We start from the raw sequence: 25,304 nt of genomic DNA on the forward strand, positions 1-25,304 counted from the left end.
CCTTTTATAGAAGGAGAAACTGAAACAGATCAACTGACTTGTGTGTAAGGTTCGTTGCTTGTAAGAGGCAGAGCTGGGATTTGATTCCAGGCAGGCAGGCAGAGTATTCCGAGTCCTTTTGTTTTTTGAAAATACTGTTTAATTAATACTACAGTGGTAAACAACTTTATGCTTATGTTTCTTTATAGATCACTGAATCACACAAAATTCAAAACCCACAAGGAAGCTTAAGAGTCTTTACATTTAATGTGTCCTTCCTGAAAATCCTTAACTGTATGCCAGTCTGTCTTCAAGCATTAAAATTTGAATATGCACCATTTTTTAATTTATTATGTCACATTTACATAGCAAAATAATGAAGGCACAGCTAATACAAGCAAACTTAAACCCTTCTACTTCTGAGCTGGGGGTGGGGACACACACTTGTATTGGTTCTTCAAGTATTTATTTTTTCCAAACATTAGCTTCATTGAAGAGTTCTGATAATTTTCACAGCTACATTCTAAAAGCTACATGACAAAAAGACTTCACAAGGATCAAACTACATAAAACACTGAATACACATGCTTTACAGGATTTGCTACATTCTACATCTTTTCAAGTAAATTAATATTTCTAGAATGCTAGGTAAAGGGATTGAATACTTAAAACATTTTGTTTTTTTTTTTCACCTTTGTAAATAGACGCTACCAAGAAAACACATAAACATAAGACTGTAAATAACGAACACATATGTTGACAATATTATACAGGTTATACACCCTCCTTCTCAGAACCATGTTGCTTGTCGTAAATTCAAATATTGAAAACATTCTTTAGAATTTGAAGTGGCAGTTTTCCAGACCTCATTAAACAGTACTGTCATGATCTCCATCACAGGCTTCCACAATTCCATCACTCTTCTCTGAAGTGTAAAGCTGATGTGTGGGTTACAAAAACAAAGACTTAAAGATGAGAGTCTTCTGCTTTTTCTGCACTGGAGAATGTCCGGACTAAAGAAACTGAAGAATTAAGCATTGAGAACATGTTCATTCAGTCTTGGTCTGGGTGTTCCGTGTGTAGTGTGATGATGGTGGGATGAATAGGTTTCAAAGTGACATTCTTCACATCTACTTGACACCCTTAAGCCTCAATTGCAGTCCGTGCAGAAGAGATCATGAAAAAAAAATCATTTTAAATTTAACTTGTTTTCTTCAACACCTTTTGATACATTTATTGTGTTCAAAATGAAAAATTTGAAACGGGCTGGCCAGGATCTGATTGCTTCAATTTAACTTAATTTTAGGAATGTCAAAATTGATTCACATTGTATTTTGGTCCCAAACCTGAGCCTTATTTTTAAGTCCACCAATATTAATAAATAAATAAATAAATAAATAAATAAATAAATAAATAAATAAATAAATAAATAAATAAATAAAAAAAAATAGGGGGTTTTGTTTTCGTCGTCACTCTTCCTCTTCAATCTCTGGCCCCGCTTATTTCTTGGCGTCATCAGGCACTGCAGAGTGGGGACCCTCATCTTTGGCAGCCGCCGCCTCCACAGCAGCCTCTGCCGCAGCCTCCTCCTCCTCCTCCTCCTCCTCCTCCCCCTCCTCCTCATCCTCGTACTCTTCCTCGTCGTCGTCCTCCTCCTCCCCCTCTAAGGTCCATGCACACCCCTCCATCTCACCGGTGAGCTCTTGGATCTTGGCAAGTAGGGGCTTATAGATGTCGTTATACTTTTTTTCCAGAGCCTGAAATTCCTTATCAAATTTGGCTTCTATCTTATCGCAGCGCTTCTGCAGCTTCTTGAGGGCCAGGACTCGGCACTTCACCGAATTAGGCAGGCTCTCGATAAAGTCATTTTTGGGCTTTGGCGCGTTGTCCGCGGGGGTCTGGGGCTCCTCGGCCGTCTGCCCGGCCGCGCTGTCCGAGTCCCCGGCCGCGCTGTCCGAGTCTCCCCGCTGCGCGCCGCCTTCCGCCATTACCTCCTCCGCCGCCTCCGCCGCCGCCGCCGCCGCCGCCGCTGCCTGGCTCGGCTCCGCAGGCCCCTGGTTTTCCGAGTCAGCCATGTTACAGAAGCCGCTGCGGAGGTCTAGGGTGGCTCCCGCAGAGACCCGCGCCGAGCTGCACCAGAGCGGTCCTGCGGCTGCGGCAAGCGGCGGTGACGTCGGCCGCGGCGGTGACGTGGGCCGCGGCCCCGCCCTCCTGCCGCCAGCCCCCGACTGGCTCTCCGCCGGCGGCCGACGGGCTTGCCCCGCGGACTGCGCCAGCCGGGCCCCGCCGCTGCCCGGGCCCCGCCGCTGCCCGGGCCCCGCCGCTGCCCGGCCGTCTCCCTGGCACCGCAGCTGACGTCGAGGCCCGTTTCTTAGGTACTCGCCCCCCTCAGAGCTGGGCTGGGAATGGCAGCAGGTGCCCAAGGCCCCCTCTTCAGGAACCGCTTGGGCGGCGTCCGCCCTCTGGAGTTTGCTTCTCTGCCCCCCTCGCGTCCTTAGATGCCACCTCGAGGTCTGTGTGTGTCGGCCTTTGCAGGACCGCGCAGCTGCCGTGGGTCTGGTGTCAGGAGGCGAAGGCGCGGGAGAGCGGACTCTCTTCTACCCGCCCCTCGGGCCCTGGGGGCCCTGTCGGAGAGCGCAGCCTACGCGGGCATATGCCCACCCAGCAGCCTTCCTGGTCATCCTCAGCTTAGTGGCATGTGTACTGGCGGCAAGTCTCTTAGCAAGAGGCACCTTGGAAGCAGTTTTGCAGCCATTTGGATAGGGAGTCCGAGGACCCTTGGTATTCTGGGGTGTGTTCTGGAAGTTCCCTCCGAGAACCGCCAGAGAAGAGCAAGGCTCTCTAAGGCCCGGGCCCGGCGAGGGCCGTGTCTCGCTCCGGGTAAAGCGTGTGTTCAGCACCGCTGTCCATGGGGGGCACCCCGCGTGCTCACAGGCATGGTCTCCCAGTGCGCTCCACGGTTCAGTCCGCGTTGTGGTCTTGCTGCTGATTCGCATCTGAGAACATTTTTTTAGAAAGGTCCTAACTAGAGAAATCTCCTTTTCTAATAGCAGGGTGAGTAGTCATTTTATTTTACTTCTTTACCTTGCTTTTATTAGGCCAAATGTAACTTCTTGAATTAAAGATGACTGCACATATTTTAGGTGTGGAAGAAGACAGATGATCCTTCCAGGGATTCCTTAGGAATGTTTTCAAATTCGACATTATTGATTTAAATGTTTTTCATTCGCCAAATTGGGACTTACTAAAGCTCTTCCATCAAGCATATGAATGTTAGGAAATTACTTCCCAAAGTACATTTGATGTTATCTTACGGTTTTTATGAATATTAGTTAATATGTAAAACACTTAATGCTGACACCTAGCAACCACTTGATGTGTTTTAATGGTTTTTTTTTTAAACAAAATAATTGCATTCATGAATATGCAAGGTAACCTGCATTAATATTCCCTTTTAAGAAGGACATTTTTGTGCCCTTCCCCAAAGAAAGGAACCATTTACAAAAAGCCCAACATATTCCCATATATATTTTATATATATATATATATATGTATATATATGTTTTTGTTTGTTTATGTATTGGTGATTCTTGTTGTCTGTTTACTTTCTTAATTCTGCTCCAGTAATTTACTTTCCCCTTTTCTATTACCATTTGTAGTGACTGGGTTTTATTGGTAAGGCTGACATTTCAGTCTTAGCTCTGACTGAATTTAGTGTGATGATACATCTATATTTAGTTGGTGACATTATACATATTCTATATATCTCCCATTGTTAGGAGGTGGAGGGATCCCCCAAACTGAGAATGATTCTCCAAACTGAGAAGGCACTTTGAGACCAGAAGATGAAGCAAGCCACTCCAAACAGTTTACACAGAGCTTTGTTCAGGGTAACTTACTAATAGAGGGGACTGGGTGGGGATGATCCATGGCAGCTGCATAGTTGCTCTCTGCAAAATCCAGACCATAGTGCCAGATTCTAGAGAGTGAGGAGCCACACAGGAGAGCATTATGGTGAGTCAGAGGGTTTGCATACATATCAAAGGGCTTGCATGCACCTGATAGCTCACCTTTAATTGGATCTTGTGATACCACCTTTGCATCAGGAAGGGAAAGACCAAGGGACGCCTGGGTAGTTCAGCGGTTAAGCGTCTGCCTTTGGCTCAAGGCATGATCCTGGTCCAGGGATCGAGTCTCACATCAGGCTCCCTGCAAGGAGCCTGCTTCTCCCTCTATCTCTCTGCCCCCACCCGCCCTGTCTCTCATGAATGAATGAACGAATGAATGAATGAAAATCTTTAAAAAAAAAATGAAGGGGAAAATGAAGATAAAAATGAATCTGTTATCTCTAACAGATTCATGGGCCATCCTCATGGGCCTCCTCATGGGAGGCCAAAACAAGCCTCCCCCATCTGGGCCTTAGTGGTGAATTCTAAGGTACGTAGATTAATTTCCAAGGGGCCTAAAACATGTAGCCCCAAGAATGGTCACTGAGCAAACATGAGAAAGATGGAAAGCCAAAGACTGAGTCAGTATTGTCAGCATTCCTACACCCATATATTCTGTTTATCATCTCCTGATGGTTGCAGTTATCTTGAAGTTAGGAATACCTTTTCACATTTTAAAGATAAGGAACTTAGAAGCAGAAAACTAAAGTGAAGTAAATATTTTGTTACTATATGTATTACTTGATTGGCATAATCAGAGACAGAAAGTGGGCCCTTTAACTCCTATAGTGTAGAAATTGTGACAGACTTTTAAAAAAGTTTTAATAAAATCCATATGACCTATTTGACTTACTTGAGACAAATAGGATGTGCTCATCTTTCAGGATTTTTATGTTGTCTTAAAAAAAAATCTTAAAATTTCGTGTTAAGCTAGTCTGTTCTATTGAGATAGGATTTATATATCATAAATAGAGGTGTTTCATGTATAATAAGATAATTAATCGATGTGCAATAAAATTCATCCTTTGCTTTGGCAAATACAATCATGTAAACACTACACTAATTGAGATGCAGAATAGTAACATCATCCCAAAATACTCCATCGCAGTCCTTCCCTTACTGTCAGCCCTGGTGATCACTGATCCATCTCTAAAAATTTTTTTTTTCCAGAATGTCCTATAAGCGGAATCATATGTGTGTGAACTTTGGAGTCTGGCCTTTTTGACTCAGTATAATGCATTTGAGATTCGTCCATGATGTTGTACATTAGTCGTTTGTTCCTTTTTATTACTGAGTAATATTCCCATTTGGGTTGTTTCCAATTTTTTGTGATTACAAAAAATGCTGTAGTGAACATAAGTTTTTATTTCTCTTGGCTATGTACCTAGAAGTAGAATGTTTGGTCATATGATAAATATACATTTAACTTTTTAAGAAAGTTCCACGGTTTTCCAAAGTGACTATACCTTTTTACTTTCACATCAGCAATGTACAAGTTATAGTTACTCCACATCTTCAACAGCATTTGGTATTGTTGGGTTTTTTCCCCCTAATCTGGTAGCTGTGTATGGTATCCTTAATGGCTAATGATGCTGAGTATCTTCTGATGTATGTGTCATTCATGTATCTTCTTTGATGAAATGTCAGTTTATAGCTTTTGTCCATTTTCTGAGTTCTTTTGCTTTCTTATTTTTAAAAGGCTTTATAGATTCTAGATAACAAGTCCTTGTGAAATACTTTCTACCAGTCCATAGTTTGTCTTTTTCTTCAAAAAACAAATTCAAAATTTTGATAACTAAAAAAAAATTTTTTTTTGATAACTTTTTTCTTTTATGGATTGGGCTTTTGGTGTCATGTCTGAGAGATAGATCTTTGCCAAATCTAAGATCATAAAGATTTGTTCGTTTTGTTTTTTAAAAAAAATTAATTTCGGGCAGCCTGGGTGGCTCAGCGGTTTTAGCACCACCTTTGACCCAGGCCGTGATCCTGGAGACCCGGGATCAAGTCCCACATCGGGCTCCCTGCATGGTGCTTGCTTCTCAACCTCTGCCTGTGTCTCTGCTTCTCTCTCTCTCTCTCTCTCTCTCTCTCTCTCTGTCTCTCATGAATAAATAAATAAATAAAATCTTTTTTTAAATTTTAATTTCAGTTAATTAGCATATAATATATTATTAGTTTCAGAGGTAGAGTTCAGTTATTCATCAGTTGTATATAACACCCAGTGCTCATTACATCATGAGTCCTCCTTAATGGTCATTACCCATTACCCTATCTCCCCATCCCCCTCCCAGCAACCCTATTTGTTTGCTGTGGTTAAGAGTCTCTTATGGTTTGTCTCCCTCTCTGATTATGTCTTGTTTATTTTTCCCTCCCTTCTTTTATGTTCCTCTGTTTTGCATCTTAAATTCCACATGGAAGTGACATCTTCTCATTGACTTATTTCACTTAGCATAATAGTGAAATTTAGTTCCACCCACATCATTGCAAATGGCAAGCTTTCATTTTTTTGATGGCTAATGTTCCATTGTATATTTATACTGCATCTTCTGTTGATGGACATTTGGGTTCTTTCCATAGTTTGGCTATTGTGGACATTGCTGCCATAAACAGTGGGGAGCGGGTGCCCCTTTGGATCACATTTGTACCTTTGGGGTAAACACCTACTAGTGCAATTGCTGGGTCATAGGGTAGCTCTATTTTTAACTTTTTGAGGAACCTCCGTTCTTTTTTCCAGAGTGCCTGTCCAGCCTACCAGCAGTGTAAGAGGGTTCCCCTTTCTCCACATCCTCGCCAATATTTGGTATTTCTTGACTTGTTAATTTTAGCCGTTCTGACTGGTGTGAGGTGGTATCTTATTGTGGTTTTGAGGTGTACTTCTCTGTGCTGATGATGTGAAGCATTTTTTCACGAGTCTGTTGAGCAATTGTGTGTCTTTGAAGAAATGTCTGTTGGTACCCATTTCTTGACTGAATTTTTTGTTTTTTGGGTGTTGAGTTTGATAAGTTCTTTTTTTTTTTTTTTTTAAAGATTTAACTTATTTATTCATGAGAGACACACAGAACGAAGAGAGAGGCAGAGACACAGGCAGAGAGAGAAGCAGGCTCCATGCAGGGAGCCTGACGTGGGACTCAGTCCCAGGTCTCCAGGATCACGCCCTGGGCCGAAGGCAGCGCTAAACCTCTGAGCCACCTGGGCTGCCCGAGTTTGATAAGTTCTTTATAGATTTTTGGATACTAGCCCTTTTTCTGATAAAACATTTGCAAAAATCTTCTCCCATTATGTAAGTTGTCTTTTGGTTTTGCGACTGTTTCCTTTGTTATGCAAAAACTTTTTATCTTGATGAAGTCCCAGTAGTTCATTTTTGCCTTTGTTTCCCTTGCCTTTGGAAAGGTGTTTAGCAAGAAGTTGCTGTGGCTCAGGTCCCAGAGGTTGTTGGCTGTGTTCTCCTCTACAGTTTTGATGGTTTCCTGTCTCACATTTAGGTCTTTCATCCATTTTTAGTTTATCTTTGTGTATGGTATAAGAAAATGGTCCAGTTTCATTCTTGTGTACGTGGCTGTCCAATTTTCACAATACCATTTGTTGAAGAGACTGTCTTTTCCCCAATGTGTATTCTTTCCTACTTTATTGAAGGTTAGTTGACCCATTTCTGGGTTCTGTTCCATTGACCTATGTGTCTGTTTTTGTGCCAGGACCATACTGTCTTGATGATTCCAGCTTTATAATGGAACTTGGAAGTCTTAAATTGTGGTGCTACCACCTTTGGTTTTCTTTTTCAACTTTCCTTTGGCTATTTGGGGTCTTTTCTGGTTCCATAAAAATTTTAGGATTATTTGTTCCAGCTCTGCAAAAAATGGTGATGATATTTTGATAGGGATTACATTGAATGTATTGATTGCTCTGGGAAGCATAGACATTTTAGCAATATTTGTTCTTTCAGTCCATGAACATGGAATGTTTTTCCATTTGTGTCTTCCTCAATTTCTTTCATTAATGTTTTGTAGTTTTCAGATTATAGATACTTTATTTCGGTTAGGTTTATTCCTAGGTATCTTATGTTTTTTGGCGCAACTGTAAATGAGATCAATTCCCTAATTTCTCTTTCTTCTGTCTTGTTATTAGTGTATAGAAATGCAACTGATTTCTATGCATCGAATTTGTATCCTGCCACTTTGCTGAATTCCTGTATGAGTTCTGGCAATTTTGGAGTGGAGTCTTTGGGTTTTCCACATGGAGTGTCATGTTATCTGCAAAGAGTGAGAGTTTGACTTTTTCTTTGCCTGTTCAGATACCTTTTATATCTTTTTGTTGTCTGATTGCTGAGGCTAGGACTTCCAGTACTATGTTGAGCAACAGTGGTGAGAGTGGACATCCCTGTAATGCTCTTGACCTTAGGCAGAAAGCTCTCAGTTTTTCCCTATTGAGAATTATATTCTCTGTGGGCTTTTCATATATGGCTTCTATGATATTGAGGTATGTTCCATCTCTATAGTGTACAGAGTTTTAATCAAGAATGGATGTTATACGTTGTCAAATGCTTTTTGTGCATCTATTGAGAGGATTGTATGGGCTTTTCTTTTATTAATGTAGTGTATCACATTGATTGATTTGTGGATGTTGAACTACGCTTGTAGACCAGGAATAAGTCCTACTTGGTCGTGGTGAATAATCCTTTTAATGTACTGTTGGATCATATTGGCTAGTATCTTGGTGAGAATTTTTACACCCATGTTTGTCAGGGATATTGGCCTGTAATTCTCCTTTCTGGTGGGATCTTTGTCTGATTTTGGGATTGAGGTTATTACCTTGTAGAACGAGTTTGGAAATTTTATTTCCATTTCTATCTTTTGAAACAGCTTCAGAGGAATAGATATTAATTCTCTTTAAATATTTGGTAGAATTCCCCTGGGAAGACATCTGTCTGGACCTGGATGCTTGTTTGTTGGGAGATTTTTTATGACTGCTTCAATTTCCTTCCTGGTTATGGGTGTGTTCAGGCTTTCTATTTCTTCCTGTTTCAGTTTTGGTAGTTTATATATTTCTAAGAATGTATCTATTTCTTTCAGACTGCCTAATTTGTTATCGTAAAATTGCTGATAATAGTCTCTTATCATTGTTTGTATTTCTTTGGTATTGGTTGTGATCTCTCTTCTTTCACTGATGATTTTATTTTCTTGGGTCCTTTCTCTTTTCTCTCCTAGTTTTTTTTTTTTTTTTTTTTTTAATCTATTCTGTTCTTTGGGCTTCTATTTCATTGATTTCTGCTCTAATCTTTTTAATTCTCTTTTCCTGCTGGGTTTAGGCTTTATTTGTTGTTCTTTCTCCACCTCTTTAGGTGTAAGGTTAGATGGTGTATTTGAGACCTTTCTTATTTTTTTGAGAAAGGCTCATATTGCTGTATACTTCCTTCTTAGGACCTCTTTTGCTTCATCCCAAAGGTTTGGGACAGTTGTGTTTCCATTTTCACTTATTTCCATGAATTTCTTTAATTCTCTAAGTTCCTGGTTGATTCATTCATTCCTTAGTAGGATGCTTTTTAACCTCCACGTATTTGAGTTCTTTCCAAATTTCCTCTTGTGATTGAGTTGTAGTTTCAAAGCATTGTGGTCTGAAAATATGCAAGGAATGATCCCAATCTGTTAGTACTGTTTGAGACCTGACTTGTGATCCAGTATATGATCTGTTCTGGAGAATGTTCCATGTGTACTCAAGAAGAATGTGTGTTCTCTTGCTTTAAGATGGAATGCTCTAAATATATCTGTGAAGTCCATCTGGTCCAGTGTGTCATTCAAAGCCATCGTTTCCAAGTTGATCTGCTTAGATGATCTGTCCATTGCTGTGAGTGGGATGTTAAAGTTCCCTGCTATTATTGTATTATTGTCAGTGTGTTTCTTTAATTTTGTTATTAATTGGTTTATACAATTGGCTGCTCCCATAATAGGGGCATAAATATTTAGAATTGTTAGATCTTCTTGTTGGATAGACCCTCTAATTTTGATACAGTGTCCCTCTTCATTTCTTACTACAGTCTTTGGTTTAAAATCTAATTTGTCTGATGCAAGGATTGCTACTCCAGCTTTCTTTTAATGTCCATTAGCATGATAAGTGATTTCCCACCCTCTCACTTTCAATCTGGAGGTGTCTTTGGGTCTAAAATGAGTCTCTTGTAGATAACATATGGATGGGTCTTGCTTTTTTATCCAGTCTGATACCTGTGTCTTTTGATTGGGGGCATTTAGCCCATTTACATTCAGAGTAACTATTGAAAGAAAAATATGAACACTTCACAGATTTGTGTGTAATTCTTGCACAGGGACCATGCTACTCTTCTCTGTATCATTCCAGTTTCAGTATATGTGCTGCTGAAGCAAGCGCCCTATGTGTTCTTCCAGAAGTTTTATAACTTTAAGTTTTACCTTTAGACCATGATCGTTAGCTTTTATATAGGTGTGAGGCATATGTTGTGTTGATTCAGCACCATTTATTGAAAATGCTATCTGCTGAATTGCTTTGCAGAGTTGTTGAGAATTAATTGACCTTATTTGTGTGGGTTTATTTCTGGGCTTTCTGATTCTGTTTCATTGATTTGTGTGTCTGTCCTTTTACCAACACTATATTTGGCAACTGTAACTTTATAATAACTCATGAAATTAGGTAATGCCAGTGCTCTAACTTTTGTTCTTTTCCAAAATTGTTTTGGCTCATCTAGTTACTTTACCTTTCTATATTAATTTCATAATCAGCTTAGCAAAAACATTTTTTTTAAGACCCTTACTACAGTTTGAATTCAGACTTTTAAAAAATTGTTGGCAATGGATATAGTACCTGCTCTTTTAAATTTATGTCTTAAAATGTCAGCTCATTAAGGATTGCTTCCTTTTGTGGGCTTTATGGACTCTAGTGTACAGTTGGGGCTGCAGTAACATGGAATTGTGAATAATGTAGATGAGCTATCATGTTGTGAAACCTTTATCTCAGCATATGATAATTTCTCATGTTGCTGTCACAGTGGAAATGAAAAGAATCAGGATCCCTGGGTGGCTCAGTGGTTTAGCGCCTGCCTTTGGCCCAGGGCATGATCCTGCAGTCCCGGGATCAGGATAGAGTCCCACATCAGGCTCCCTGCAGAGAGCCTGCTTCTCCCTCTGCCTGTGTCTCTTCCTCTCTCTCTCTCTCTCTCTCTCTTTCTCTCTTTCTCTCTCTGTGTGTCTCATGAATAAATACATAAAATCTTAAAAAAAAAAAAAAGGAAATGAAAAGAATCAAGGCAGAGGAAAGGGAGGGCACTTAGATGAGGTGGTTGGGAGCACAGGTCTGTATTCAAACATCTGGCTTCAAGTTCTGCCCCTGCCCATGTACTAGCTGTTTGTCTTGGATTTAGTTCTGAAATTGGAATAATGACAATTTATCTGAAAATTTTTGAAAATGAAAAATTACTGAAAATTTATCTCTACAACCTACAAAGCTGTTTTTTTTTTTTTTAATTTGTGTGTATTTATTTTTATTGGGACATAATTCTCATGCCATTAAATTCACTCAAAGGGTAGTTTTGAATATTCATTGCATTAGTGTGTATCTAAGAATTTATTGCTGTGACGAGCACCTACTAAACACTTATAACTGTTGATAATCATTGTTAAAGGAAAGAGTGTGTTGAGAGGAATACTAAATGACATACAGAAATTAGAGTCTCTGAATGAGTTTGCGAGGGCTGCTATAACAAAGTTCACCACATTAAATGCCTTAACAATTTATTGTCTCCGTTCTGGAAGCTAGAAGTCCAAGAACAAAGCATTGACAGAGTTGGTTTCTTCTGAGGCTTCTCCCCTTAGTTTGCAAATGGTCATCTTCTTTTATCTCTTCCCTTTGTCTTCCTCTCTGTGCATGTTTCTGTGTCCAAATTTCCACTTCTTATAGGGCATATATTGGATTAGGGTTCACCCTGATGATCCTGTTTGAACTTGATGACCTCTGTAAAGATCCTATATCTACATAAGGTCATCTTTTGAGGTAGGTAATGGGGGTTAGGACTTCAGTACATGAATTTTAGAGGGATACAGTCCAACTCCTAACACTCTATCCTGCAGCCTCCCAAAGTCATGTCCTTTCACCTATAAAATTCATTCACCCTATTCCAATGTCCCACAAAGTCTTAACCCATTCCAGCATCAACTCTAAGTGCTAAAGTCTCATCTGTGATGGTTAATTTTAGGTGTCAACTTGACTGGGTTATTGGGTACCCAGATATTTGGTCAGATACTATTCTGGGTATATCTGTGAGAGTGTCTCTGAATGAGGCTAAGATATGAATAGGAAATTGAATAAATATCATCTAAATCAGGTATGGGTGAGACTCAGAGTTTGATTAATCCTGAGGTAAACTTCTTCCACAGCTGTGAAGCCAGACAAGTTACCTGCTTCCAAATATGATCATGAGCACAGACAAAGGATGAACATTCCCATTGTAAAAGGGAGACATTCAGAGGAAAGAGGTCATAGGTCCCAAGTAAATCCTAAATGTAGCAGGGAAAATTTCCCTAGATTTTGAGGCTTGGAGAATAATCCTCTTTGGATCCAGGCTGTGTCCTTTGGCCCACAGGAGTGGTGGCCCCACCCTCTAGGGCCAAGAAGTTACTGGCCCTGGGTTCTTCAACCTATGTCCATGGTGGCAGTGATAGGCTCACTGGACTCTGATTTGCCTTTGGGCCATTCTTCTCTTTTCTTAAAAGATAACACCTGTTTGCAGCCAGATAGTTCTGCATGCTCATTTCTTACCAGGAGAATCCCAGAAGTCCAACAGCCTTCCTTCCTTCTGTCCATCTCTGCCTCTTTGGTGCAAACTGGTAGTATTTCTGCTCTAAATTTTTTTTTAAAACTTTGTTGGCTTCCCAGGCAATTCATGGGGGTCCCAGCCATCATACAAGAGCGTTCTTCACAAATCTTTCCTGGATAACCGCATTTCTATTCCTACCTTCTCCTGAGATGACTGATAGGATTCATGAGTCACATGCTTGATCTCTTCAGCAAACCATTTTTCAGACACACCTTTTGCCCTGTTTCCAGAGGATGTTATCTGGATAGGCTAAGAATTTCCCAAGCCTTGAAGTTCTAATTCCTTTCCACTTAGCAATTCCTTCTTCAGTTTATCCCTTTCCTCTTTCATTTTACTAATAAGCAGTATCAAGAAACCAGACCACACGTTCAGTACTTTGGTTGGAAATCTCCTGAGTCTGAATAGGCAAGTTTATCACTTACAAGTTCTCCAAAAACACTGGAACACAATTTGGCCAAGTTCTTTGCCACTTTATAACAGAATTTAACACTTTTTAACAGCCTTTGTAATTTCCAATCAATAACACGTTTTCCATTTCCATCTGAGACTTCACCAGAAGCATTTTAACATTCATATTCTAGCCAGATGTTTATGATGTCTCTTTATTTTTCTGACAACAAAAGTTTTCTTTATCACTCTCTTCTTTTCTTTCTGAGCCTTCACCAGGATCTCCTTTGCTGTTCCTATCAACTGTCTCTTCAAGGCAGTTTAGGCTTTTTCTATCAACTGCCTCAAAACTCTGACAGCCCCTACCCATTACGCAGTTCTACAGTCATCCTACATTTATAAGTATTTGCTATTATAGTACTCCACTTCCACCTACCAGAATCTGTATTGGGCTTCTCCAGAGAAACAGAACCAGTAGGAGATATATATATACATACTTATACATGTACACACACACACACACACACACACATCCTCCTACGCTCCTCTGCAGGTTCACAGCTGTGGAAAAATTGTACCTCAGGATTAATCCATCTCTGAGTCTTGTCCATATCTAATTTAGATGATATTTACATGATATATTTAGTCAGGGTTCTCCAGAGAAGCAGAATATGTGGGGAGCACATATTTGTGTGCAGATATGCACATGTGTGTTCATGTATATAAATACAAGGAAACAAGGCGGAGGATCTGCAGTCAGCAAGCTGCAGGCCCAGGAGAGCCAGTTGTGGTTCTTCCAGTCCGAAGGCAGGTAGGCTTGAGACAGTAATGGCTGATGCTCTGTTACAGTCTGTGGGCAGGAGAAAACTGATGTCCCAGTTCACAGGCAACGTGTGTGTGTGTATGTTAGAAGAAAGAAAGAAAGAAAGAAAGAGATACTGATCCTCGGGAATCTGCTCACATGATTGTGAGGCTGGCAAGTTGGAAATATTCAGGGCAGGCCGGCATGCTGAAAATTCTGGCAGGAGTGGATGTCACAGTCTTGAGTGAGAAGACAGTCTGGAGGTCAAATTCCTTTCTTTTTGGAGGATGCGGAGGATCCTCAGTCTTTTAAAGCCTTCAGCTGATTGGATGAGGGCAACCCACGTTTTAAAGACTAATCTGCTTTACTCAAAGTCTACTGCTTTAAATGTTAATCCTATGTAAAAAATACCTTTACAGCACCGTCTTTCCTGATATTTGACTAAATAACTGGCTGCCATAGCCTCGCCAAGTCGACACATAGAATTAACCATCACAGTCTGTAATAAAATATGTTGATGGTGCTTCTCTTAGGCAGTTGTGCCAGAAAAATCCTCTTAGTTTTATCTAATGGGTTTTAGGTAAGTGGTGCATTGGATGCAGTGTAAGAAACTTTTAGCATCTGTGGTTAAGATGTACAATAATCTTTTATATTAGTGGCTTTTATTTTAAAAACTGAAAATTTAGCCTATTTCAAAGATGAGAAAAGAGAGGCTTAGTAAGCAGCATACAGCACATGGCAGAGCCTGGAATGAATCCTTGTCTGCTTCACTTACCTGCTGTATGACACCACCTGTTGGTTAGTTATGGGTGTAGATGGTGAGCATGGGGGAAGTGTTTGCTTGGAGGAAACCTAAGATGTTCAAGGGTAGTTTTATGAAGTATTCCATTACAGTGAAGGATAAGTAGAAAGGATCTGTCTTCATAATGTCAAATTTTAATTTTTAGAAAAATTTAAAATACAGAAAAGTACAAAGACTAAAATGACAGACATCTTTGTATCTATGAACCAAAGTAAACAGTATTTGCTTTAGATTTTGTAATGAAAGAAAACGGTGACCAAAATTCCTATGCATCCCCTTCCTTCCTTCCCTCCCTCTCTTCCACTCTTTCTCACACAGATAAAATCCTGATGAATTTGATGCCTGTTCTTTCATGTTTTTATACTTTTATAATGTGTATTAAGACCAATTAATTAATGCTTTTATTTTTAAAAATTACCCCACAGTTTTTACATACACCAAATATACAATTTCACATTCGAAATAAAATCTTATAGCCACAAACCATGTAATAATTGCTAGTATTTACCAAGCAGCCTTGGTTCTAAGACCATTACATGTATTAACTCATTTAATTTTTCTAACAGTCCTATGAGTTGTGCACTCTTATTTTTTCCCATTTTACAGTTGAAGGGATCGAGGCAAAGAGAGATTAAATAACTTACCCAAGGGTCACAAAATGTAAGTAGCAGAGCCACTGACTCCTATAGATAGTGTTGTTATAAATATTTGAAAACACTGAATGATATCCCACCAACTGAGCAGTCAAAAGTTGGTTTGGTTGCATATGATGTGGTTAAATTGATCCAAGATGGGACTGATACCAGGGAAAGAAAAATGTTAAAAAACTATTTTTTATGCAACTTATGTAAATGCTGTCATATTGTACTTAACATTCAAAAACTTGGGTTTCACTCAAACGTTGTTCTTGAGAATCTGTTCATTTTGATAAATCGGGCCTAGTTAATTCCATTCAAGTGCTGTGCTTTATGCTTTTGGTCATATGACCATACCATCTTTTTTTGGTCCTTCTCCTGTTAATAGATATTTAGTTTTGTGTCTTCCAATTCTCTATATTACAAGAAAATGCTGCAGTGAACATCTGTGTACTTACCTTGTGCACTCATGTGAGAGTCTCCCTGGGCCACACGTTCACCCCCCACCAACCCTGTACTGGAGTAGCTCAGTCAAAGGGTATTTACATTTTCAACTTTTCTAGATATCGGCAACTTACTCTCCCAGATGTTTACGTCTCAGTTCATAGTTGACATTCCCACCAGTGAGAGGCTGAATGCATGTGAACAATGGCCAGACAGTGTATAAAAATAGAACTCTGCCCTGCAACCTGCAGAAACCTGTCCAAGAAGCCAACCCCTCATCTACAAGAAGCAGCCCAGGAGGCCAGCTTGCTGTGAGTCAGACTTGCAGGAAGTTACTGTCTTAATTTGCATTTAACTGATTATTAGTGAGATGGAACCCATTGTATGAGGCAGTCCCTTCCAGAAAGGAATTATGAAGGATAAGTATTCTACCTTTTACCTTTTAGAATAGGCGAGGATACCAATAGGAGATTATTTAATTTTACTCATTTCTGAAGAGAAGGGAAGAACCCTACACTTGTTATATTAGACTTTTTCTTTTAAGCAGAAAAAGGTTGTATTTTTTTTCTAAACTGAAGTCTAAGTAGAGTTAGCAAGATGAGAACTGAAGCTCCTCAGGTAAAATAGTCAGTGGTATGGTTCTCCCTTTCTGGCCTCCTCTGCATCCAACCTGTTCTCTTCTGCCCCCAAGTCACCCAACTCAGTGGAACCCTTGGGCTGGGTGGCGATCTACGGGATGCCTCCTGGCATGAGAATTTGATGTAATCCCATTTTTCATCTCTCTCAACCTCAGAAACTCTGCAAGACTTCAGGCTAAATGTATTCTCATTCTTTGGTTTTCTGGCAGGCAGGAGTTTGTGGACGCTTACGTGAATTATGTCTTCCAAATCTCAGTTCATGAGTGGTACACGGCCTTCTCCAGTGGCTTCCTGAAGGTGTGCGGTGGCAAGGTGCTTGAGCTCTTCCAGCCTTCAGAACTGCGGGCTATGATGGTGGGAAACAGCAACTACAACTGGCAGGAACTAGAAGAGGTCAGTGTGAAGGGCCCTGTCTTTCCCTCCAAGGAAGCTGTGGTAGTCAGGCTGGGATTTCCCAGAGTCTGCACTCTTCCCTGGTGTTCTGTGGTTGAGTCAGAAGTGGAGGCCTCCTTATCTCAGAGCTTAGTTCTTACTCTCAACTGCAGATGGTACATAAATGTATATCCTCTGTAATATGATTCTTCTTTAAGGTAAGTGTTCTTCTTTTTGTTTTTTTGTGGGCAGACTGCCATCTACAAGGGTGACTACTCAGCCACACATCCCACTGTGAAACTATTTTGGGAGACATTTCATGAATTTCCATTGGAAAAAAAGAAGAAGTTTCTCTGTAAGTATCAGTCATGTTAGAATGGTGTCGCATGTGGTAAATAGGATGATATACCCCTAGGTTAAGGCCCACCCTATTAAGTGAAAAAGAGTAAGGGAAGTATATTTACACATCTTAACGAGATCTCAGGCAAACATAGGTTCTTCCATGTTTGTTACCTAACAGGATGTGTTGCGTGAAAGAAGAAAGAAAAACATCTCACTGATTTTCAGTTGCTTTAAAAATATGCGTTATTTAAGGGACACCTGAGTTGCTCAGTAGTGAGTATCTACCTTGGGCCCAGGGCGTGATCCCAGGGTCCTGGGATCGAGTCCCACATCGGGCTCCCTGCGAGGAGCCTGCTTCTCCTTCTGTCTCTGCGTCTCTCATGAAAGGATAGATAAAATCTTAAAAAAAAAAAACTCGTTATTTTATATGTGAGTGTGATGAAGTAATCCGTTGATAATATCTAATTGGATTAACTTCCCTCGATTTCTCTAGGCTTTTGAAAATTTTACAGTGTCTGCCACAGATGTAACTGGGGAGATGTGATTTAGAATAGCTTCATTGAGATACGATTCACAAAGCCTACAAATCACCCAGTTAAAGTGTATAATTCATTGGTTTTTAGTATATTCACAGAGTTGTGAAACTATCAGTAATTTTTAGAACATGCTCATCACTTCAAGAGGAAACCCTGAACTTACTAGCACTCCTTCCCCATTTCCTCCCAACCTCTCATGCCCCCCTCTGCTTACCAATCTTTCTGGCTCTGTGGACATTTCACAGAAATGGAATCATACAATATATAGTCCTTTGTGACTGGCTGGTGGCATTTGAGAAGGGTAATACATTTGGAAAGGAAAATGAAGCCTGGTTTATGTGAATAAAATTCAGGCATTTCAAAATAGTTGAAATCTTTGTTCCATATATAATCAGGGTCAGCAATTTGCCAGTGACTAGTATAAGATTTTTATCTATATAAAACAATGGGATTTGAAAGGCAGTCCTTTTTGCTTTATAAGAGTGAGCATATATTAATATTAATGCTAGATTTAACCCCAGATTCTACAGCTCCCATGGAGTAAGGATGAGAGGAAGTGGAAAAGGGGGGCCCACACAGGGATGCTTAAAAAAAAAAAGCCCTGCTTCTCCACCACCTAATTACATTGGCTCTTGCAAATGAGTGGCATATAAGTCAGATGACAGGTGAAAGTTTGTAAAGGGAGCTCGAAGGGCTGTAACCACCAAGAGGAGCCTGCTTGTAGTCATGGAGATTTCCGTAAAAGACATTTTTCCATTCAGAGATCATTAGACTTGTGGAAATTTTCAGTCTCTACAGATTTTGGCAAGAATGGTTATATACCGTAGCCTCAGGTAATAGGTTTTTTGAAAGTGCCCCTTCACCAATAATTTGTTTGTAGTAATTTTCAGCAGTTTAAATCTGAGGTTATATAGTGCTAGAAAACATGGAAAGAGAGCTGCATTGGTCTCTGTCTTTTCTTTGCCAAGTCACAGCATGTTACAAGACAAGAGTGAAATGTCTCACATAACATCATTGTCAGCTCTTTTGGTTTAAAATAAAAAATAGGGAAAGGATTGAACAGATCCCAAATGATATTCACTAACTCAGGAGGGGTACATTCACTAGACCTTTGGCAAGAGGAGACCTTGAGGACACAGATGATGGTCTCCTTCCTGCTTTCCCCCTGAGGTCAGCTCTTCTTTTTCTCTATCTCTGATTCCTTTGAAGGCTCATAACATTTATGAGGATGTACATTTGACTGAGCCCATTTTTTTTTTTTATTTGAGGGTATTTCTGGGCATCTTACATTTTTGATGGATTCTTTGTGTCCATGTATAATCAGGGTTTGAAATGAGCCAATGAAAAACATACATTTTATCCATATAAACCCAAAAAACAGGATTGTAAAGGCAGTCTCTTCAGCTTTATAAGAACGAGCATAAATTAATATTCTTGTGGTACATATTGGCACATAACAGTGTACTTCTCGGGCGAGCCACAAGGTGTCATGCCTTCCTTTCCCTTCTGCGGAGGGCTGCGGAGAGCAGCTCCTTCGCTGCGGGGCTGGTAATGCCATTTCCCTTTCTTCTCAGTGTTCCTGACAGGCAGTGATCGGATTCCCATCTACGGGATGGCCAGCCTGCAGATCGTCATTCAGTCCACAGCCAGCGGGGAGGAGTACTTGCCCGTGGCCCACACTTGCTACAACCTTCTTGATCTCCCCAAATACAGCAGCAAGGAGATCCTGAGTGCACGGCTGACCCAGGCCCTTGACAACTATGAAGGGTTTAGCTTGGCTTGAGGCTCCCCCGCCAGCCCCAGATTGCCCTCCTGTCCTCAGCGTCCACATGGGGGCCACCACAGAAAACAGCGGGGAGGGAGTTCTATTTTTTTATTGTCTAAGTGGGTTGGGACTTTTGAATCCTGAACCTGGTCGATGTGTTTCTGGGCTTGTGAGCAGTAAAGCCACCTTTTTGAAAAATCAGGGGTTGCGGATGGGGTGACAAATTGGCAATTTTGTCTTTAAACCAAATTACCTAGTAGTGTCGCTTGCACTTGTGAATATGTTGCACTCTGCTGGAGAAAATGGCAGTGGATTTTTAACCTCTCACTTCCCAAATGTCTCTCTCGGCCCTGCTGTTTCCTCACAGTGCTTCCCGTCCTTCTCATTCCTCTGCAAGAATGATTTGGACTGATGCGTCCTTTCTCACCTGCACGTGCAGAATGGCTCCTTTCTCTGCAGACCTGGACATGCTTGTTGCAGCCCTGCTGTAAGGACTAGGAGGAAAGGACTACTTACTTCAGAAAGTCCCAATTCCAGCAAGCTGAATCTGGGTCCATTATTTTGGCTGAACTCTTGAGAATTTATGGAAGCCTTTAGGAACATATCTTGCTTTAAAAAGAAGTTATCAAGGGACTAGCAATCTCCCCCTGGCTCTGCCTATTCCTGGACCTACTCAAAGATGTGCAGAGCAGCTTAGCATTGCAGCTGAGCCGAATTTTGTTTTGTTGTTCAGCCGAGTCCCTTCGACGATAAGGTGAGGTGATAGACCCCCCAACTCCTTCGGTTATCTCGCTTTTGGAGCAAGTTGCATTAATTTTTTTAAGAGTATCTTCTCCAAGGAAAGTAGAAATAATAAATTTCTTGTTCTTGTTCCCTATCAATTTATGCCCTCTGCCACCTTCTCTTGCCTTCCTCTCCTTCCCTTTCTCTCTTATTCACTTCACCCCATTGTTACCTGACTAATGCTCCCTTCCTCTCCTAGTGGATGCATGCGGTCTATTTTTTTAATTTCTATTTAAATTGCAAAATTTCTATTTTTTTTTTCCTTTTCCCTAATTGCTAACACTTAAGGACATTCTTTATTATGGGACTTTGTTTATTGCATTTGAAATGTTTGTTTACAGTGGGATTTCAGGGGGATTGTGTTTAGAGCAAATATGTATCAAAAATAGCGACATGCTCAACCTTCTTCATCATGGGATAAGAAAATTCTACATGATCAAAGAATCCATGGCAGCCTAATTTTAAATTCCTAGTCACTAGAGGAAAGACTTATTTATATAAAATGAAGTATTTATGAATAGTGATACAGCATCAGATCTCAATGAAGGATGTAGATTTCTGCTTTTTTTTTTGTTTTTAAAACTTATTTCAATTGCTAAATTGGTAGTTTTTTCAGTCTTTATAATACAAGATTAAAAAAGATATACAGTTAAATGAAATGTTTATTTTCTATGTGTGTGCATATAGTTCAATATTATGCAATAAATTTGGTGTTTTAACTTAAAACTATTTCTTATTGTATTTGCAGAGTGCATAGCTTGCTTTCAGTAGAATTATCTACTCACGTAACATAAGGTCAAATTTGGTTCCAGTCATAAGACAGTAGAACCAAGCAGTAGGCAAATGAGAAAGAGAGCAGGGGCAGGACCCATGGTAGGGGGAGCAGGTAGCCTTAAGGATGGCTGGGATTTCTAAAGGTTGTGATGGATGAAAAGGGATTTTACTTGGAGGGGAAGATCTTAGCAAAGGCTTGAAATGGGAACATATTTAGGGAAAGAGCATCAGAGCAAATAGAATAATGGTAAATTAGGGAGAGAGGAAGAAGGTAGCTTTAGGGCTGAGGAACCAGGCTGAGCAATGGAACTTTAGTTGGTAGCCAAGCAGGATTTGTCAAAATGTTCAGAACTTTGGAGTAGAGGCAGGAGGCAGTGATAGGACTTGAGTCTGATTTAAGAAAACTAGAGGGGAGGGGTACATTTGGAGGAATTAGCCCTTTCCATTCTGAGAGCAGTGAGAGTGGCAGCAGTGGAAGTAGAAGAGTGAATGGGAGGAAGATCCAACATGGTAGCACAGGAGGACCCTTGACTCACCCCCTCCATGGACACACCGAGTCTCAACCTATCTATAGAGAAATTCCTCCTGAAAAACCTCTGAGGGCCGACTGAGAGCTCTTGCACAACGAGGGTTAGAGGGGCCACATAGAGAATGGCAGGAGACACAGTAACAGTAACCACAATCCCCATACTGTCAGCTGCAGTGGGGAGGAGGTCTACTAAGGAGCTGTGAATAGATTTATCTGCTCTGGGGGGACAGAAAAAAAGTCATGGCTTAAAAGGGCAACTAGAATATAAAGGAACTAACTGTCCCAAAGTGGGATGTTGGAGAAGCTAGTGAATGCCACTGCTTGTGTTTCCCCTCCACCTTGATAGCAACAGAGAGGGCAGAGTCTGGGTGCCCTAGCCACCCCACTGCCCACAGCGAGCCCTGGGCCCCTAGACCATACCAGCCCTGGCCACCTGTGGCACAGAAAGAAACAAAGCGTAACTTGGTTTAAGAGCAACTAGACTATAAAGGAACCAGTCCTAGAGCTCTACTAAACAGTGGGGGAGCTGCAGAGAGTATACTCTGGGGTCTTCTGAGAGGCAAGGGAGTGCCACAGTTTATATCCCCCCTTTACCTTGATGGTGCAGATGGAAGAAGGATCTGGACCATCCCCTAAAGAACACTGCACAAGGTGCCCCAGTACAACATATGCTGGGACACCCCTAAATATCACCCACGATAGCTAAAGCTGTCTCACCACTGTGCAAAGCATCCCAAAACACTCCAGGCCTAAACTTGCTTTGGCTCAAATTATCTTGCCAGAACCTCGGGGAAGGAGTGTCCCAAGACATTCCATCCTGGCACACCTCAGTTCTGGTTACAGTAACACACAGTAACACATAGTTACTCCCAGTGTGGAGAACACTGGGAGCCCTTTGCACAAGTCTTCACCCACTTTGGCTTTGGGTATGCTCTCTGCAGAGTGCCCTGAGACACCACTACCCCCAGTCTGCCCACTTCAGCTCTAGCCATCCCACCAGGACTGTCCCAATGCTGAGTGCCCTAGGACCCAGCCTGCACCTGCCACAGCTCTAGCCAGCTAACCAAAGTTAACTGGCTAGGCATGAGATGGCCACACACAAGGCCATTCCTTCAGGTCTTGGAGAAGCTGCTGTTCTGCCTAATTCATAGAAATACAGAAAATCAAACCAAATGAGGAGATGGGGGCGCCTGGGTGGCTTAGCAGTTGAGCATCTGCCTTTGGCTCAGGTCGTGATCCCAGGGTCCTGGGTTTGAGTCCTGTATCAGGCTCCCTGCAAGGAGCCTGCTTCTCCCTCTGCCTCTGTCTCTCATGAATAAATACATAAATAAAATCTTTTTTAAAAAAATTAAAGAACAAGACAAACCCTCAGAAAAAAATAAAATGGAGTTAAGCAACCTACCTGATACTCTGCTCAAAGCAGTGGTCATAAAGATGCTCACTGGACTTCAGAGACGAATGGATGAGTGGCCTTTCAACAAAGAGATGGAAATTATATGAGAACCAATCATAGTTGAAGAATACAATAACTGAAGTGAAAAATACACTCAAGGGAATCATCAGATTGGAGGATCCAAAGAATGGATCAGCAATTTGAAAGACGGTAATGGAAAGCACGCACGCTGAACATAAAAACAAAAACAAAAAAACAAAAAAACAAAAACACCACAAAAATCAGAAAAGGAGAGTGGATAGGCTAAGGGTCTGTATGTTAGTGTGAAGTGTACTAACTTGCACATTATAGAAGTCCAGAAAGGGGTGGGGGGCAGGAAACTTACTTGAGTAATAGCTGAAATCTTCTCTCATCTCCAGGAGGATTTAGACACCTATGTCCAGGAAATGCAGAGAACCCCAAACAAGGTGAACCCAAGGAGAGCCACACCAAGACACATAAGAATCAAAATGTCAAAGATTAAAGACAGACTCTTAAAAGCAGCAAGACGGAAACAACTAGTTATGTACAAGGGAAACCCCATAAGACTATCAGCTGATTTTCATTTGAAACTGCAAGCTAGAGGGAAGTGGCATAATCTATTCAAAGTGCTGGAAGGAAAAAACCTACAGCCAAGAATATTCTACCTGGCTAGGTGATCATTCAGAAATGAAGGAGGGATAAGGAGTTTCTCAGACATACATCAAATAAAGGAGTTCATCACCACTAAACCAGTCTTAGAAATATTCAAGGGATTCTTTGAGTAACAAAGAAAAGGTCCTAATTAGAAGAAAACTGAAAAGGAAAAGAATTATGAGTAAAAGCAAACATACAGTAAAGGTAGTACATCAGTTATTTGTAAAACTAGTGTGGTTACAAGACAAAAGTAAAATCAATGATATTTAAAAAGGACTCAACGAAACAAAAAATGTAAAATATGACATGTACATAAAATATGGACATGAGTAAAAATCTAGTTCTTTGAGAATGTGTTTAAACTTAAGTGACCATCAGCTTAATACAGAGTGCTATATACTTAGGCTGTTATATATGAATGTCATGGTAATGACATAGCAGCAAACTCCAACAGATAAATAAAAAAATAATGAGAAAGGAATCCAAGCGTAATACTAAAGTCATCAATTACAAGAGAACAAGAAGGAAGAAACAGAAAAACTACAAAAATAATGATAAAACAATGAACAAAATGGCAATAGGTATATACTTACCAATAATTAAATGAGCTTGAGCTAAATGCTCCAATCAAAAGACATAGGGTAACTGAATGGATTAAAAAGAAAAAAAGACCCATCTATATGCTTCCTACAAAAGACTTGCTTCATACTTTATGATACATACAGACTAAAAGTAAAGAGATGGAAAAAGGTATCCAGGCAAATGGAATTGAAGAAAAGCTGGGACAAGCAATATTTATATCAGATAAAAAGCTTTAAAGCAAAGACTAACAAGAATTAAAGAGGGGCATTGCAAAAAAAAAAAAAAAAAAAGAGGGGCATTGCATAAGGACAAAGGGATCATTCCAACAAGAGAATATATATAACAGTTATGAATATCTATGCATCCAACACTGGAGCCCCAAATACATAAAGCAAATATTAACAGACATAAGGGGGGAAATTGTTAGTAATACAATAATGGTAGGGGACTTTAACACCTGATTTTACATCAACATCATCCAGACAGTCAATAAAGAAGTAGTGGCTTTGAATGACACATCAGACTAGATGGAGTTAACAAATATAGAATACTCCATCCCAAAACAGCAGAATACACATTCTTTTCAAGTGCACATGGAACATTCTCCAGGATAGATCACATGTTAGGGTACTAAACAAGTCTCAATAAACTTAAGAATGCTGAAATCATATCAAACATCTTTTTTGACCAAAACAGTATAAAACTAGAAATCAGTTACAAGGAAAAAAAAAAAAAAAACCTAGGAGAAAAACCACAAACATGTGAAAGCTAAACAACCAAAGGGTCAACAGAGAAAGAGGAAGTTAAAAAAAATACATGGGAACAAATGAAAATGAAAACACAACAGTCCAAAATCTTTGGGACACAGTAAAAACAGTTCTAAGAGGGAAATGTACAGTGATACAGGCCCATCTCAAATCTCAATAAACAAGGAAAATCTCAATCTTTCTAGTAAAAATAAAGAAAAAGCCCAAAGTTAGTAGTAAGAAGAAAATAATAAGATCAAAGCAGAAATAAATAGGGACCAAAGAAAAAAGATCAGTGAAACCAAGAGCTAGTTCTTTGAAAAGCTAAAATTGATAAGCC

The 25,304-nt window shown here is 40.3% G+C and overlaps 2 protein-coding genes and 1 non-coding gene across 10 annotated transcripts in view; 1 reads left to right on the forward strand and 2 right to left on the reverse strand.

Moving 5' to 3' along the window:
- HERC3 (HECT and RLD domain containing E3 ubiquitin protein ligase 3) overlaps positions 1-20,991 on the forward strand; it is a 114,486-nt gene extending 93,495 nt beyond the window's left edge. For 5 of the 8 annotated variants that reach the window (XM_041757949.1, XM_041757951.1, XM_041757950.1 and 2 more), the window contains 3 exons: positions 16,677-16,860; positions 17,092-17,194; positions 19,292-20,991. In XM_041757949.1, coding sequence (XP_041613883.1) covers positions 16,677-16,860; positions 17,092-17,194; positions 19,292-19,500 — 496 coding nt within the window. In that variant the 3' untranslated portion in view covers positions 19,501-20,991. Of the gene's footprint in view, positions 1-879; positions 1,085-15,356; positions 15,908-15,948; positions 16,128-16,676; positions 16,861-17,091; positions 17,195-19,291 lie in introns of those variants that run through there. The other 3 variants (XM_041757955.1, XM_041757956.1, XM_041757954.1) reach the window with 3 other exon arrangements.
- On the reverse strand, positions 107-2,351 carry NAP1L5 (nucleosome assembly protein 1 like 5). Its single transcript, XM_041757957.1, has one exon. The coding sequence runs from the start codon at positions 2,052-2,054 to the stop codon at positions 1,479-1,481; it is 576 nt and encodes a 191-aa protein (XP_041613891.1). The 5' UTR covers positions 2,055-2,351; the 3' UTR covers positions 107-1,478.
- LOC121493988 lies at positions 10,195-10,301 on the reverse strand. The gene has a single exon (XR_005988637.1). It is a non-coding gene; the product is annotated as a U6 spliceosomal RNA (small nuclear RNA).
- Positions 20,992-25,304: the final 4,313 nt, after the last annotated feature.

The sequence above is a fragment of the Vulpes lagopus genome, chromosome 6 (genome assembly GCF_018345385.1).
Source record: "Vulpes lagopus strain Blue_001 chromosome 6, ASM1834538v1, whole genome shotgun sequence".
Taxonomy (NCBI): domain Eukaryota; kingdom Metazoa; phylum Chordata; class Mammalia; order Carnivora; family Canidae; genus Vulpes; species Vulpes lagopus.

Coding starts and splice junctions, on each gene's coding strand:
- NAP1L5 (XM_041757957.1), bottom strand. CDS start 2,054: ATGGCTGACTCGGAAAACCAGGGGCCTGCGGAGCCGAGCCAGGCAGCG.